Source organism: Triturus cristatus, chromosome 2_1, assembly GCF_964204655.1.
Source record: "Triturus cristatus chromosome 2_1, aTriCri1.1, whole genome shotgun sequence".
Lineage (NCBI taxonomy): Eukaryota > Metazoa > Chordata > Amphibia > Caudata > Salamandridae > Triturus > Triturus cristatus.
The window spans coordinates 1,096,930,401-1,096,946,442 of record NC_140581.1 but is presented as its reverse complement, the minus strand read 5'-3'; the positions used below and the strand labels follow the sequence as shown (position 1 = coordinate 1,096,946,442).

The 16,042-nt window shown below is 47.1% G+C and overlaps 1 protein-coding gene across 2 annotated transcripts in view; it reads right to left on the bottom strand.

Moving 5' to 3' along the window:
- Window positions 1-16,042, bottom strand: part of UBXN8 (UBX domain protein 8) — a 241,543-nt gene that overhangs the window by 21,549 nt on the left and 203,952 nt on the right. Inside the window, exons 5-6 of one of the 2 annotated variants that reach the window (XM_085636489.1) lie at window positions 6,517-6,648; window positions 4,790-4,921 (exon numbers count right to left, since the gene is read on the bottom strand). In XM_085636489.1, the coding sequence (XP_085492615.1) occupies window positions 4,790-4,921; window positions 6,517-6,648 (264 nt within the window). The remainder of the gene's footprint in view (window positions 1-4,789; window positions 4,922-6,516; window positions 6,649-16,042) is intronic. The other variant, XM_085636490.1, reaches the window with a different exon arrangement.

Below are 16,042 nucleotides of genomic sequence, written 5' to 3'. Positions count from 1 at the left end.
GCTCTCACAGACACTCTCCCTTCACCAATGCGGCCCAGGTCAAATCCGACAACTGTACCTGTGGCCCCTTGGTAAATATTTGTGAGTACCCCAGGATCAGGGCATCTTCCAACTACAATGTCTCAAGAGCTATACCTTTAGAACAACGGTTACAATAATTCCAAACTGGTGAAGGCAGACTGCGGTCCATGGACTATACACCTCACACCTACAGTAGTCGAGGGTCAATAGGAACAATCCTTAGAGTCCTCTCGAAGTCAGAAAAAAGTGATGGGGAGAGTCCAACAAATTTTTAAAAAGTTACAAAAAAGGTACATTCATATGCAACGCAACGCTCCAGAGTCCGGTGCCCGGGTACTGACTCTCAGAGTGTAGGCCTGGCAATGTAGACGGGATAACTTAGGAAGCGCAGGGTCATCAGCAGGTGCAGTGCTTCTGTTTCTCCGACCCTTGTAATCGAACCTTGCTGTCAGTGCGACCTCCTTATACGCCCCATGATTCAACGAGCTAGAGTTTATTGAGTGGGGGTGCTGGTTGAGGAAAGCCGTATCGCTCCAAGCATGGCGATGGCATCTGGTGGTGTGAAAGTGGGCCTGAGCAGGGTTGGGCCCCAGTATCTAGGATTGTATCAGTGACAGCCTCATTGAATGGGAATTGGGGCCCAGAACTTAACTGGCCAGGCCGAAACACTTTCATCAGAACATTGGTTTAAGCTCCTGAGTGGTGGTGGTGGGGTGGGGGGGGTGAAGATCAAGAACCTCCATCGCCCTTCGCATAGCTATAGCAAAGGAGATGCTGTTCTCTGTGGCAGGGTCTGGAGGAAACTAATCCAGTATCTGGGGAGATATCCAGACCCCTGGTATTTTGGAGGTCTTCCTACCAGTTGTCTTCCTGGTAAGACTGAGCAATCCCATCCCAAGCATAATAGCCCCCATTATTAGAGTCTGTGCTGAAGAACTCATGTAGGACTTTTGCCCTTCTGGAAGGCAGAGGCACTGTACAAGAATCAGAGGGGAGGTTAAAAGGTTGTGGTTCAGATAATGGAGCGAGTGATTAGGTCGCGCAGCACCATTTTTAGTGGCGGACTGCACTATGGGATGGTTGTTGCCGTCCGGAGTCTATGGCATGGAGTCAGTGGATTGCATTGTAGCGTGGGCTGTGGGGCTGGCGAGGGAAACCGTGCAGAAGTCGGTTTGGAGCCCTGAGCAGATCCAGAGAGCCCAACTGCCGCCGAAGCCATCGCACCTGGGAAACCCAGTTTGGAGCCCTCTCGGCTCCTTGAGGCCCATAGGCCTGCCAGAGGGAGCCAGTAACATGCCAAAAAGCTGCAGCCTGGCTTTAAGAAAATCCTTGATTTGCTGCGGCCTCGCAAACAACCACAGAAATTTCAGATGCCACAGGACAATGGCCAGAATCAACTTCAAAGTAGAGTGACTTCTGGAGAGCGAACTGGAGGCACGATGATGCCCTCATGCCTTCTCAGGAAATCAAGAGCAGAGTGCCACTTAAACTTCTTGGATTTGTCCAAGAACGTAGATCGTAAAGACAAACTGTTGTGGGACCGACACCTACGCTTAGAAATCGATAGAATCTGGCACAGAGAGCTTACTTTCCCAATCTGGGGTGGCCTCGTGATGTATCAGGGAACAATTGCAGTAGGCCTTCCAACTGGGGTTCGACCACAGGTACACCACATGTGGGTCAGTCACAGACATCTGTTTGCCATGTTCCCCACAGAGTTTTAACCCTATTCATTTGGGAAGTGACAGATTTCCCCTGGACAATTTTAGAAACTTTTTGTAGAAAGTATTTAAAAGAGAAAAAGGGTAGATCAGGATCTGCGTCTGTTGGCACAGAAAGAAAGGAACTCATGTCAGCGCGCATGTGTGGTACCTATATAGGCCCACGCACGTCTCATCCGGAGTTGAACAACATTCACGCAGAGCCGACAAAGCCACATGCCGGCATGCAGGGGTATTGCTAAAGATTTTCTGGATCCAGTCTGACATCTGGAGAGTGTCCAAAAGGTGAGGAATCTGCTGTTAGGAGTCTCTTTCAGAAGAAGGGCATATAGCGGATCTCAGATCAATAAATTCTTAAGTTTCGTTTTTTCACTTTTTAAGAGGGCATGTTTCCAGTTCTACACCGTGAGAAATTGGGTGACTTGTTGGCTAGTGTGTGAGCCCTGGTCAAGCAGCAAACACAATCCTTGTCAGGGTAAGGAACTTGCAAACCCCAAATGGACCTGTGCTCAACCCCCTGGTAGCTTGGCACAGAGCAGTCAGGCTTAACTTAGCAGCAATGTGTAAAGAATTTAAGCAATGCTTCAACACCAAAACAGTGAGAACACCACACAAAAAGATCAAACACTGAGTTAGAAAAATAGAGTAAAATGTAATAAATACAACAAGACCAAAATAGAAAAAATCCAATCAGTAAAAACCAGAGTTATGAATTTTTAAAGAATAAAAAGTTAAATAGCACTACAAAGCGCCAATCACAGCCATCTGGTCGCGCTAGACCGAGTCAAATTCAAAAGTTCAGGCTGACTGCGATGGAGTGCAGGTCGGATACAGGCCCAGGTTAGTCCTGCTGATGGTTACCTTTTCTAGAGTTGGCTACCAACCTCCTAACATCCGAGGAAGCAATAGCAACTAAGTCAGCCAGACCCAGGAGAGTCGTCTGAGTCCATATTGGTCACCCAAGAGAGACATCAGCCTCCACCAAAGGATATTGCTGGGATCGCTGAGTATGGAGACCGGTAGTTCAGCCACAGCCGGCCTTCCACTATCTGAAAGGGAACTTTGAGGGCCCTGACTTCTATGGCCAAAGCTGCCCCACCTAACCTGTGGCACGGGGAATAACCAAAAAGGCACCATGAGCATTTTTGAGCATTTCCTGCATCTGCAGCATCAAGAGCACTCCATTGAAGTCTATTGCGGTCATGCTGTAAAGGTTGGAACTGGGCTGGAAAACACTTTGGTGGCCAGGTAGCTGTCCAAATACTCATTGCCCCTCCCCCACAGATCTCTATGTCGAACTTGGTCGCCCAAGCCAGGCCGGAGTAGTCGAACTCAACGCTTACAAACGTTTAAAAAGTTTACAAACTTTACGGTTACCAATGCTGGTTTGAGATTGAATTAACAATTAAGCTTTCTTTAAAAATCTGTATCCCCAGGTGGATTTTGCTCATCTCTCTAAAAATTCATAAAAATATAATCATTTAAAAAAACTGGTGTTGGATTTCTTTTGTGTTGTGTGGCTTTCTTATTTCGTTGTTTGGTGCTGTTAAATGCTAGACAGCAGTTCCTTGGTTTATACCTTGCTGTTCGAAACCATAGCTGCCCAGGGTTGAGCAAAGGTGATACAAACAAGCCTGATTGGACCCAAGACAGTTTATGTGAGTGTATTGCATGGTAAGGACGCACAGCCCTACTGTATAATACATCCAAATCCTCACACACTTCTCATGTTCTGACAGGGGAGGTGGATCCACTGTCTAAGGCTTCAGAACGTGTTTGGGTCGGGTTACTTTCAAGTGTCAGGCAGCTCCTCAGACACAGATGTTGTGTGCAGTAACAGTTCTCACAGCAGGTTGCACTGGACCTTGTTCCAAGCAGGTGTAACAAAAACAATGACAACATGAAGTGTATCTCGACACCAGGGTATCATTAGCCTTCTCGAAGCAGTGGTCTGGACAGACAAATGAGCAGGCTCTACCTAAATATGTGCTCACCTTGAGTAAAAGAAACTGCAGCCCTCTCATCCTTACCAGCTACAGAAATGCAGTGCTCCTAAAGAACTAATCAGCAGTCCTTTGCTGTAAGCTCCTAATTGAATTTCTAATGGTCTTCATCCTTCCTCAATTTAGCATCTGCGCCTCCACCTTCCAGCCACAGGAAGGCAGACAATGCATTGCACTGTCTGGGAAAGGTGTCCTTGTCTGTCATCTTATGGGGGTCTCCAAAAAAAGATCCCACTGGCCCCAGTACTCACACAACACAATGCCATACTACTACACGTGTTACACAATCACTGCATATACACATACTCGAAATGCACACAGGATGTCAGTGCAAGGTTGTGGGTTTCATATAACAGCTGAACTTTTCATGAAAGGAGCCAATAAACAAATCTTTCCTTGACACAGAGTAAGAAGTCTGGCCACACCAGATGTTCACAAAACACAGTACATCACCACCACTTTATGTAGAAGATCCATGGCAAGGACAGGTCCAGTGATGTCCAATGTTCACTATGAGGGCACATTTTGTGCGTCCTTCCACAAGTCACAGATCAGCCTCTGGACCTTGCATTACCAAGGGCAGGCCTAGTCCTCTGTGCACATGCTAGATTAGCGTGATGCCAGGGCCAAAATAGAAGACTGGAAGAGACATTCCCATCCTATGATATAGGATTATTATTATTGAACACAATAACCTTAAACGACTGTGAAGTTTTCATTTCCCTTCTTAATTACCCCATCTTCACCACAACTAAAATACACACCTAAACCAAGACGTGGGACAATAACACCTCTGCTACGCCCCCCCTCTCGTGCAACACTCTTCTGCCTTCACTTTCTCATCTTCCACCATCAGTTTCCCAAAATGTAGCTCCTTTTGTATTATGGTGTAACAAATCATCGACCATGTGTTAATATTGTCTAAAATGACAGTGCATTGAAATCCCTGGGCCTGGCCCACACTAAAAAACATAAAAACCTTTACACCAATTAATTAACTAATGTAATTTATTACATAATATACTACAGGAATTACAGGGTTACCTTTTTTAATTTTGGTGGTTCGATCGGTGGAGGTGGTTTTGTAACATGCTCGGGTAGTTTTCTTTTCTTCAAAGCTTCTTTGTTTGGGGTGTCATCTGAAATCTCAGATACATTTGCTGTTTCTTCAGTTTCCTACTCGGAAATAAATACACATTTTTTAGTTAGTCCTTGTGAGGAAGTTGTTTCTCAGTACTAGAACAAGAACCCTTCCTGCTAACACCATAAAGAAGAAATTCTACCTCTGCAGTAATGTTTGATGCTATCTGATCAATGCATCTCTCAATCAAGGAATATTCCCAGACTTGTTAAAAACTAAGCAACTAAGCAACTGGCTCAAAGCTAGTGTATTGCATGGTAAGGACGCACAGCCCTACTGTATAATACATCCAAATCCTCACACACTTCTCATGTTCTGACAGGGGAGGTGGATCCACTGTCTAAGGCTTCAGAACGTGTTTGGGTCGGGTTACTTTCAAGTGTCAGGCAGCTCCTCAGACACAGATGTTGTGTGCAGTAACAGTTCTCACAGCAGGTTGCACTGGACCTTGTTCCAAGCAGGTGTAACAAAAACAATGACAACATGAAGTGTATCTCGACACCAGGGTATCATTAGCCTTCTCGAAGCAGTGGTCTGGACAGACAAATGAGCAGGCTCTACCTAAATATGTGCTCACCTTGAGTAAAAGAAACTGCAGCCCTCTCATCCTTACCAGCTACAGAAATGCAGTGCTCCTAAAGAACTAATCAGCAGTCCTTTGCTGTAAGCTCCTAATTGAATTTCTAATGGTCTTCATCCTTCCTCAATTTAGCATCTGCGCCTCCACCTTCCAGCCACAGGAAGGCAGACAATGCATTGCACTGTCTGGGAAAGGTGTCCTTGTCTGTCATCTTATGGGGGTCTCCAAAAAAAGATCCCACTGGCCCCAGTACTCACACAACACAATGCCATACTACTACACGTGTTACACAATCACTGCATATACACATACTCGAAATGCACACAGGATGTCAGTGCAAGGTTGTGGGTTTCATATAACAGCTGAACTTTTCATGAAAGGAGCCAATAAACAAATCTTTCCTTGACACAGAGTAAGAAGTCTGGCCACACCAGATGTTCACAAAACACAGTACATCACCACCACTTTATGTAGAAGATCCATGGCAAGGACAGGTCCAGTGATGTCCAATGTTCACTATGAGGGCACATTTTGTGCGTCCTTCCACAAGTCACAGATCAGCCTCTGGACCTTGCATTACCAAGGGCAGGCCTAGTCCTCTGTGCACATGCTAGATTAGCGTGATGCCAGGGCCAAAATAGAAGACTGGAAGAGACATTCCCATCCTATGATATAGGATTATTATTATTGAACACAATAACCTTAAACGACTGTGAAGTTTTCATTTCCCTTCTTAATTACCCCATCTTCACCACAACTAAAATACACACCTAAACCAAGACGTGGGACAATAACACCTCTGCTACGCCCCCCCTCTCGTGCAACACTCTTCTGCCTTCACTTTCTCATCTTCCACCATCAGTTTCCCAAAATGTAGCTCCTTTTGTATTATGGTGTAACAAATCATCGACCATGTGTTAATATTGTCTAAAATGACAGTGCATTGAAATCCCTGGGCCTGGCCCACACTAAAAAACATAAAAACCTTTACACCAATTAATTAACTAATGTAATTTATTACATAATATACTACAGGAATTACAGGGTTACCTTTTTTAATTTTGGTGGTTCGATCGGTGGAGGTGGTTTTGTAACATGCTCGGGTAGTTTTCTTTTCTTCAAAGCTTCTTTGTTTGGGGTGTCATCTGAAATCTCAGATACATTTGCTGTTTCTTCAGTTTCCTACTCGGAAATAAATACACATTTTTTAGTTAGTCCTTGTGAGGAAGTTGTTTCTCAGTACTAGAACAAGAACCCTTCCTGCTAACACCATAAAGAAGAAATTCTACCTCTGCAGTAATGTTTGATGCTATCTGATCAATGCATCTCTCAATCAAGGAATATTCCCAGACTTGTTAAAAACTAAGCAACTAAGCAACTGGCTCAAAGCTAACAAAACCCAATCTCGTCCCCAGTCTCCTCTTCAACTACAAAACCAGCTCCAGCCTACCTCATTAGGCAAAGCAATCAAAAGGCGTGTATCCAATGTTCTGATCAACTACATCAACAGTTGACACTGGTTGGCAGAATACCAATGAGGCTTCTGTGTTGGAAATGGCATTGAAACCGCAACTCTAATACTGCACGAAGATGCTCACTACATTAAGGACAAGAGAAGCCCAGTTAATTTGTTGGCATTTATCATTCAGTAGCTTTCCAGATAGCGGACATTACGCTAACAGAAACCTTGGAAAGCTCATGCAGCTCCGCAGCCAGGTTTCAAACTGGTTCATACCCTTTTTGTCCAGTAATCATCAAATGGTCAGGATTGCTGATGATATCTAACAAGAGACACCTACCCTAGCCAATCTGAGAGTGAAGCCTATGAGCTTGGCGCACAAATTACTTACCTTCAGTAACCTCTTATCTGGTAGGAATTCTAGCTAGCCGTAGAGTATTCGCCAAGCGTCAGACTGGATCTGACAAAGTTTGGTAAGCAGTACCCTCGTGCTGGTAAGTGGTGTAGGAGTGGCGTTGTTGGTGTCATCTGAGCTGCAAGTGACATGTGCGGCACCTATACAGGCTCCACCCCCAGTGCGCTGACGTCAGTTTCTTTTCTTGACTTTCCATGCCAGAAGGGCTGAGCCACGAGGAACACTATAATCCGTTGGTATGGAATAGATAGAGTCTCTACCAGATAAGGCATTACCAAAGTCACTTGTTCATCTGATAGAGACTTCTTCTAGCTGCAGATTCCTTACCTTAGAAAAGATACCCAAGCAATGCCATACTGGAGGTGAGGCTGCGATGCGGTTTAGACCAAAAAGTCCTGTTGGACGGAATGGGCAAAGTGAACATCATGCTAGACCTGACTGTCCAGGCAGTGGTGTTTTGCAAACAATCTCCTTGCTCACTGGTAGGTGGCATCTTGCAGCTCCATGTGGCATTGTCTGCCGCTCTGGAAGTGATGTGCACGGTGCCTATAAGAACGTCACCCCAGCGCGCTGACCTCAGTTCTTGACTGTTTTTCCACACCAGAAGCACTGAGTCAAACTGAGATGGAATGACTAGTGTGCCAAGGTTAGGCCCTGAAGACTCTCTTCAAAGAGAGATATACACTTTGCAGAACGGGGAAGATGGGAGGGTCAGTAAAGAATCAGCGCCTAGATAAAGTCTCTATTAGAGAAGAAGTACCCAAAGTTCATCTGCTAGAGAATTCTAGGCACACATTCCTTACTTTAGAATAGATACCAAAGCAATCTCTCCTTGGAGGTGGGACTGGGTTAAACTAAGAAGTTCTGGGGGACCGAACAGACAAAATGCCCAACTCACCAGATCTGAACGTCTAGGCAGAAATATGTAGGGATACCCAAGTAGCTGCTTGACAGATCTCCAGAACTGGGACTCCTCTAGCTAGCACAGTGGTTGCAGCTTTAGATCTGGTGAAATTAGCTCTTAAGGCCTCAGGAGGCTGCTTCTTGCCATTGCATAATAGATTTTAACACAGAGGACAATCCATCTGGGGAGTTTTTCGTCCACCTGTAACTGTTTGGTACAACTGATGTAAAATGATGGCGCTCTTTTTGTATCCTGATGGTGGGGTCTCTCCTCTTTCTTGGTAGGATAAGGATGGAGGAGGGGGGAGAGAACCTAAGCAGTGTGATATAATACCCCTGAAGTGAAAAAAATGGAAACCTCTTTGGTAAGAAGGAAGCACGGGACCTAAGGACCAGCTTGTCTGGAAAAAGGTTGGTACGGTGGGTGAACCAAAAGTGCCTGCAATTCGCTAACCCTCGTGGCAGATGTTATAGCCATAAGAAAGACTGTTCTGATGATCAGCAGTCTCACAGAGCAACTATGCAAAGGCTAGAATGGTGAACACAGGAGAAAAATTAAATTAAGGTCCTACTGGGGCATAATGAAGGGCATAGGATGGAACATGCGTCGCAAACCTTTCAAGAAACAAGTCACAACAGGTGACAAATAGGGAGGGTTGATCCAGCAACAGCAAAGAAAGCAGTAATGGCAGAAAGGTACCCTTTAACTCTGCCCAATGCAAGGTCTTGCTGCGCAAGGGATAAGGCAAACAACAGAACTTAAGACAAAGTTGCAGACAGAGGATCAAAAGATTTAGCAGTACACAAAGCTACACACTTATCCCATCGGAAGGGGTAGATCGTTTTGGTGGAGGGACACCTGGCTGCAGAATGACATCACAGACTTCAGGAGGGAGGTCAAATACCCTCAACTATCGCCGTTCAATCTCCACACATGTAGATGGGAGAGTGTGCAGGTTCGGGTACAGTACCCTTACCTGTTGATGAGACAGGAGATCATCCCGACGGGGCAGCCTGATCGGAGGACACATACTCATGCTAAGGAGTCCGGGACACCATACTCTCCTTGCCTAATTTCGGCACCACTAAGATGACTTGAGCCCAGTTGCTCTTGATATTCTTGAGAATTCTGGACAGGAGTGATATCAGCAGAAATGCGTGCAGGAATCCAGAGCTCCACTTAAGTGAGAGCCGCTTTGGTAACTCCTGCGTGCAAAAATGCTGATATTGTGAGTCCTACCGGTGACAAAAACACCTAACCAAGGTTCTCACCAATCGCTGAAGAGACCTTGCACCACCTCCGGATGGATAAGCCATTTGTGATCAACGAGGAATCCAGGTCTGAGTTTGTCTGCTACGGCGTTTAGAGAGATGGCCAGATGTTGAAACACCAGGGAAATGTCCTGGCATTCCAACCATGTACAGAGACGCAGGGCCTCTTGACACGGGGTCCACGACCCCATCCAGCCCTGTTTGTTGCAATACCACATGGCAGTGAAAGTCCTGTGATCACCGCCTCTCCCAGATGGACGCCCCAACCCAGAAGAGGCTGAAACATCGAACTCAGAGCTTGAATATCCTGGGCTCTCTGTTCTGGAGGTTAAGCCGGAAACTACACTATATCCAGAATAGCTATGATGAAAAGAAGGTTCTGAGATGCAGTCAGGTGTGATTTTGCCACGTTGATAGTGAACCCAAGCGAATGCAGAAGGTCCGTCATAGTCTGGAGGTGGGAGACAATTGTCTGGGGAGATCCCACCTTCAACAGCCAGTCGTCGAGGTAGGGGAAGACTGGAACCCCTGACCTTAGATGTGCTGCAACCACTGCCATCACTTTGGTCAACACCCAAGGGGCGCAGGTAAGGCCAAAGGGGAGCCCAGCAAACTGATAATGCTTTTGGCAAAACCATGAACTTCAGGTAACACGCGTGAGCAGGCAGGATGGGGATATGGAAGTTGATGTCCTTCAAGTCTACTGCTACCATTTAGTCTTAAGAATCAATGGCAGACAGTACCTTAGCCAATGTGAGCATTTTGAATTTTTCCTTTTTCAGGAAGTAGTTCAGGGGGCATAGGTCTATGATAGGACAGAGGCCTCCATCTTTTTTTGGCACCAGAAAGTAGCGGGATTAGCAACCATGACCTACTTTTGGTGCTGGCCCCTTCTCAATAGCTACTTTGCCCAGAAGAGCTAGTACTTCCTGTCGCAAGAGCGAAAGGTGGTCTAGTTGGTCATTGAATGATGGCACAGGTGGCGGCTTTTTTTGGAAAGGTAGGGAATAGCCTCACTATACAATCTGAAGCACCAATTTGTCTCAAGTGAAGTCCTACAAATAGGAAACAAGGAAACCCTAGGAGTCAGACAGGACCAGGGGTAAACATGTAATTTAAAGGAACAGAGGTCCAATGCAAGAATGGTAAAAAGGTTATCACAATTTCTACAATGAGAGACTGGAATACAAAGGAGCAATCAATGCAGTTTTATGAAAGAAAATTATTAAGGATGAAAATTCGCAAAACATAATGAACAAAACAATAAGTGAACTAGCCGTGCGGAGGGTAAAAGGGAAATCAGCCGATTTCCTTAACCCAGGCTGGTGATTTAAAAAGTGACTTTTGGTAGTGGAGTGGGAGTGGAGCTCCGGTTATCACCACACGGCCGGTCCAGCACCGAAGGCTCTGCTCCACTCCCATTCGGAACGCACGGCGCGGATCGCCGCACCCTAATTCACCCGCATGGTTCTCCATTACTCTGCAAGCAACAGAGGCCTTCTCCATTACCGCGCTTCGGACCCGGCACGTATCTCCGGTTCTCCGTTTCCAGACGCGGACACAGCGTTCGCGCTCACTTGGCCCTGATTTCGGATCGCCCTTGCTGCATCTTACCGCAATTGCCGTTCCCGCAGTTTTCCGGCTACTACGCTTCTTCCCAGGCATCCCTACCATCGCCTTGTCCTGAAGAGATCCCACTATTCGTATGGGGATCGAAACGTCGTCGACAGTCGTCTCTAAACTCAATTCTTTATTTTATATTTGTTATTTGAGTATGAGATGTTGATCTGACTTTTACGTATTCTCACCTTTCACCAAAAGTCATTTTTTAAGTCACCAGCCTGGGTTAAGGAAATCGGCTGATTTCCATTTTAACCTCCGCACGGCTAGTTCACTTATTGTTTTGTTCATTATGTTTTGCGAATTTTCATCCTTAATAATTTTCTTTCATAAAACTGCATTGATTGCTCCTTTGTATTCCAGTCTCTCATTGTAGAAATTGTGATAACCTTTTTACCATTCTTGCATGGGACCTCTGTTCCTTTAAATTTCAAGTGAAGTCCTGCCACTGGGGCAGTTAGTGCCAAATCCTGCAACAAACGGTTCCCCATGATGGCAAGAGGGTAAACTAAAGACACTTTGGGGTGGGGGCTGCGTTCGAGGGGGCTGATGATGGATTGGTTTGACGCTGGCTCTGGTTTTCATGAGGCTTGTTGGAGCCGCGGTCGCGGCCACAAAAGGACAGTGATGCTTGCTGGTCATTATGCCTACGGGGAAAAGGACATAGCTGGTAGCCCCTACAGTAGCCATGGAAGGCAGCTGTCATGGAGCTGTGGTGAGCCCAATTGACCTATCAGTGGCCCTTCTGTCTTTGCAACGCTCAAGCACGGAATTCGCCTTGTAGTCAAAAAGGTATGACCCATCGAAGGACATTTCCATAAGGATGCCTGGACATCTCCTGAAAAGCCAGTTGACCTCAACCTGGTGTGCCGTCTGAGCGCCACATTGGAAGCAATGGCTCTGCCCAGTGAGTCAGTAGTACCCAATCCCCATCGGACAGTAAGCTTTGCTGCATCTCTCCTGTTAGCAATAGCTTTGGAGTACAGCAGGGGCCTTCCCAGAAGCCATAGGCAGCACTTGCGCAACCGTATCCCACACAGTTTGGGAATAATGGCCCAATAAGCATGCAGAGTTCACCAACCGCAATGTTAGGCTGGTGGAGGAGAAAAACCTTTTTCCAAAGGTATCCAGCCTCTTGGATTTCCTATCGGGTGGTGTGGTAGGAGTACACCAGGAATTATCCTGAAGGTTGAGACCTGGACCATTAGGCTCTCTGTGGTGGTATGCTGGGTGAGAAAGGCCAGGTCCCTCAATACAGGGCAATGGCAGAGAGAAATAGTCCTGTACACAGAAATGCATGTGCAGTGCTTTGCCCAGGTCGGAGCCGCAGTTACAAGACATCAGTGAGAGCTTTGTTTAAGGGGGCTAGAGGTTTTGAAGGGGATACTCCAGGATGAATTACCTCTGTCAATACATTGGTCTTGACCTGAACAGTGGACACCTGAAAGTCCAAGATCTAAGCTTGTCTCTAGACCACCATTGCAAAGGAAACCCCTTCCTCCGAAGCCACTGCGGGAGGAGAAAGGATGCCAGTGTCAAGTAAGGCATCAGCCAGGTCCTCATACCAGGTGTCATTGGCCATTGACTTTGCTAGGGGTCAGAGTAGCCATAGGGATTCTCAGATTCCCTCATTCGTGTTTCTTAGTGGGCCCTTCAGGGCTCTGTACCAAATTCAGGTTGTGTGGGCCTGGTCGACAACGGTCTGGCTCAGTATCGGATTTGGGAATCACAATGGGTTAGATTCTGCCGAAGGGCGTCGGCAGCACTACAAACAGTGCCACTGGGATAGTCCTATAGAAGATTGCGAAGTTGTGGCTGGGCTGATCCAGCTCCACCAACAAATCCTGAGCCGACTGGTTCGGAGGGCTGACCCGCTGGTGGAGCCCCAGTCGGAGACCCTCACAAATCCATGTGGCCCAAAAGTGCTCCAGAGGGGTTTAACTGCCCAACAATGAGGCTCATGGCCTCATAAATCGTACGAAATTGGGCAGAGATCAACCAACGAAGTGGCCCCAGTGTCAGTCCCACAGGAAGAACCTGGAAGCGGGCCTGGATTTGTGGCAATGTTCACTTATGTTGGCCGATGAATGGGACCAACGCGGAGAAGTCGAAGAGTACTTCGACATCTTAAACTACATTTGCAACTATAAGTTGGTGTGAGGGCTAAGAGCTTGTGTAGCATCTAGAGTGAAAATTAGAGACTTAACATATGTTGAAAGGGAAGGGGAAAAACCAACTCAGTGCAAGGTCGAATCTTTCTTCCATTTTTGTGATAGAGGTGAAACAATTCAGCTTTCAATGGATTTAGCAAAAGAGTTGCTTGTAATCTAGGTCTGGAGTCTTACAAGTATGTAACAAAGGGTGTAAATATTATGAATGAATGAAACTTTGATTTATTTTTGGCTATCATCTGCATATTGGTGGATGGACACTCCTGTGCACTTAGATATCTGTTAGACACTCCTAGTACCAGAGCCCTTACCTTAGAAAATTCGCCAGGCGTCAGACTGTAACCAGAAATTTTGGAGCAATCCCCATGTTCCCCGGTAGGTAATGACGCTCGGCTCGTATCAGTTCCTATCCGGTGGTGTGGTTGGAGTGCACCAGGAATTATCTTGAAGGTTTAGACCTGCACCACTAGGCTCTCAGGGGTGGTATGCTGCGATAGAAAGGCTGGGTCCCTCGATGTAGGGCAATGGCAGTGAGAAATAGTCCTGTGCACAGAAATGCCTGTGCAGGGCTTTGCCCAGGTCGGAGCCGCAGTTACGAGCGCCGACTCTCCGGAGGCTGCTGTGCCCAATAAGTAGGCGCCTCTTCCCCTCCACCCCCGCTGAGCACTAGTGGATCGAGTATCACCTACCGCGACCTGCGGTGCAGGAATCAAGACTGCATGGGGGTTTGGAGCGCAATGGCGGCGCTCAGTGAATACACAGAGTGAGCAGCACAGAGAGGAAGCCTCCCTCACCAACAATGAACACGGCAGCACTGATTTCCCAGAGACAACTGAGAGCCATGACTAGGAGCAACATGCTACCCGGTGCATGTTAGGCTCATTACTCCACCCAGAGATCCAGCATTCAAGAACTGCAGTATTGATCACGGAGTACTCTGAGGCTGCTGTGACGAAGTTGAACATGGACATGGCCGCCCCCCCCCCCCCCCCCTCCAGAAGGGACTGTGAGATGGGGAGAACTGCGAGCCGAGGGAGAAAGATTTCGATTGTGGGAATTAGGAGTGAGGCGAAGAGGTGTCTTGCAGTAAATGGAACTATGGCATCCATGCACTAAGCCACATTGCACTGTGTAGCGAAGCACCAGTGGATTTGTCTAAGAGACGAGCAACTACGCCTGTTGTGGGGCAGTGAACAGCATTCTGGGGGAGAACACACGATACCCGTGCACCAAAACTTGACCAAGGAGAGAAGACTTCGACTGTAGGGAATAATGCGCAAAGACCCCAAGCAGCGGCAACTGCAGTTTGACGCGCCAAAGACCCATGAGGCCCGGCAGGTTGGTGGAATGGCAGCGGGAATATCCACTGGCGCGACAGGTGGGACTATCCCCCCAGATACCAACACACTACTGCTAGAATTGCGCTCAGGGTTCAAGGCGCTAGACACCTGATTTGATGCGCTGGATAGGCGGCTTAACGGACCGGGTGAACGCAATGACCGCTAAGAGACCCGCCTGGACACGCAGAAGGGCGTATATCAGACCTGGAGGACGGGCAGCCCAAACTAGTAAGCGAGTGGAGTGCCTAGAACGAATTATGAAGACAGTCGCAGCCAAGAACGAAGATTTAGACGCCAGGAGTCGCCGCAACAATGTGTGCATAATGGGAATCCCGGAACCCAATAACACTGGAAGATTAGACCAGTTTGTTGAGCGCTTGTTGACAGACCTGTTTGGGTCCGAACAATTCACAACTATGTTTGTGGTGGAGTAAGCACATAGAACACTGGGGCCAAGATGAAACCCTGGCTGCCCACCTAGACCCATAATGGCAAGACTTCTGAATTTCAATGACAGGGACACAACACTGCGCCTCGCCAGAGAAGCAGGTAACTTGACCTAGCAGGGATCGAACGCCTCCATATATCCGGACTTTACTGCACTGGTGCAGGACGCCAGGCGCAAGTTTGCAGAAGCGAAGGCTGCATTGCGGAAACTGGGCCTGCGATATGGGATGTTGTACCCCACGAGACTCAAAGTTGATGCGAACGGGAAAACTAAAGTGTTCGATAACCCTGAGGACATCCAGAACTTTTGCAGACACCACGCGGGAGTAGGCGACTCACATAGAGGCACCTCCCCAGGTGGAGCATCACAAGGGGCCCAATCGGGCAGAAGTGCAGACCTATTTGCAGCCAGCTAAAGAGCAAAGTTGGTGGAACTGTGCACTGCGAAGTAAGGACCAGAAGTGGACTTAGATTTGCACTGGAGATATGCATCGATAATCAGAGACACAGTGAATACGTTTGGGTAAGAATATGGGAAAATACAGTAAGACTAGATTTCAGTACAGAGCTAGTGCGCGGGATACCCACGTGGCGTTGCCAGCACCTCAGTGGGTTCACAATGATACTGGAATGGGGAAGTTCGCCACGTTGGCGTTGTAAGAATCAGAAGTTAATCATATGGAGAATAGTGATTGCACCTAGAGGACAGCTGCTAGGTGGGGGAGGGGGATGGGTACAGTAATGTTAAGAAAGTTGAAAGGCACAGTTTTGCTAGTTCAGTCGATGGATGTATGCACCCTCAATAACCCGCAGAGAAGGTACTAAACGTTAGAACACCCACAATGGCACACAAGGTAGATATGTGCCGTAGTATGAAAGTCACCCTATTGACATGAAACGTACGAGGTATTAATAATCAGAAGTGTAGACTGGTGCTTCAATATGTGCG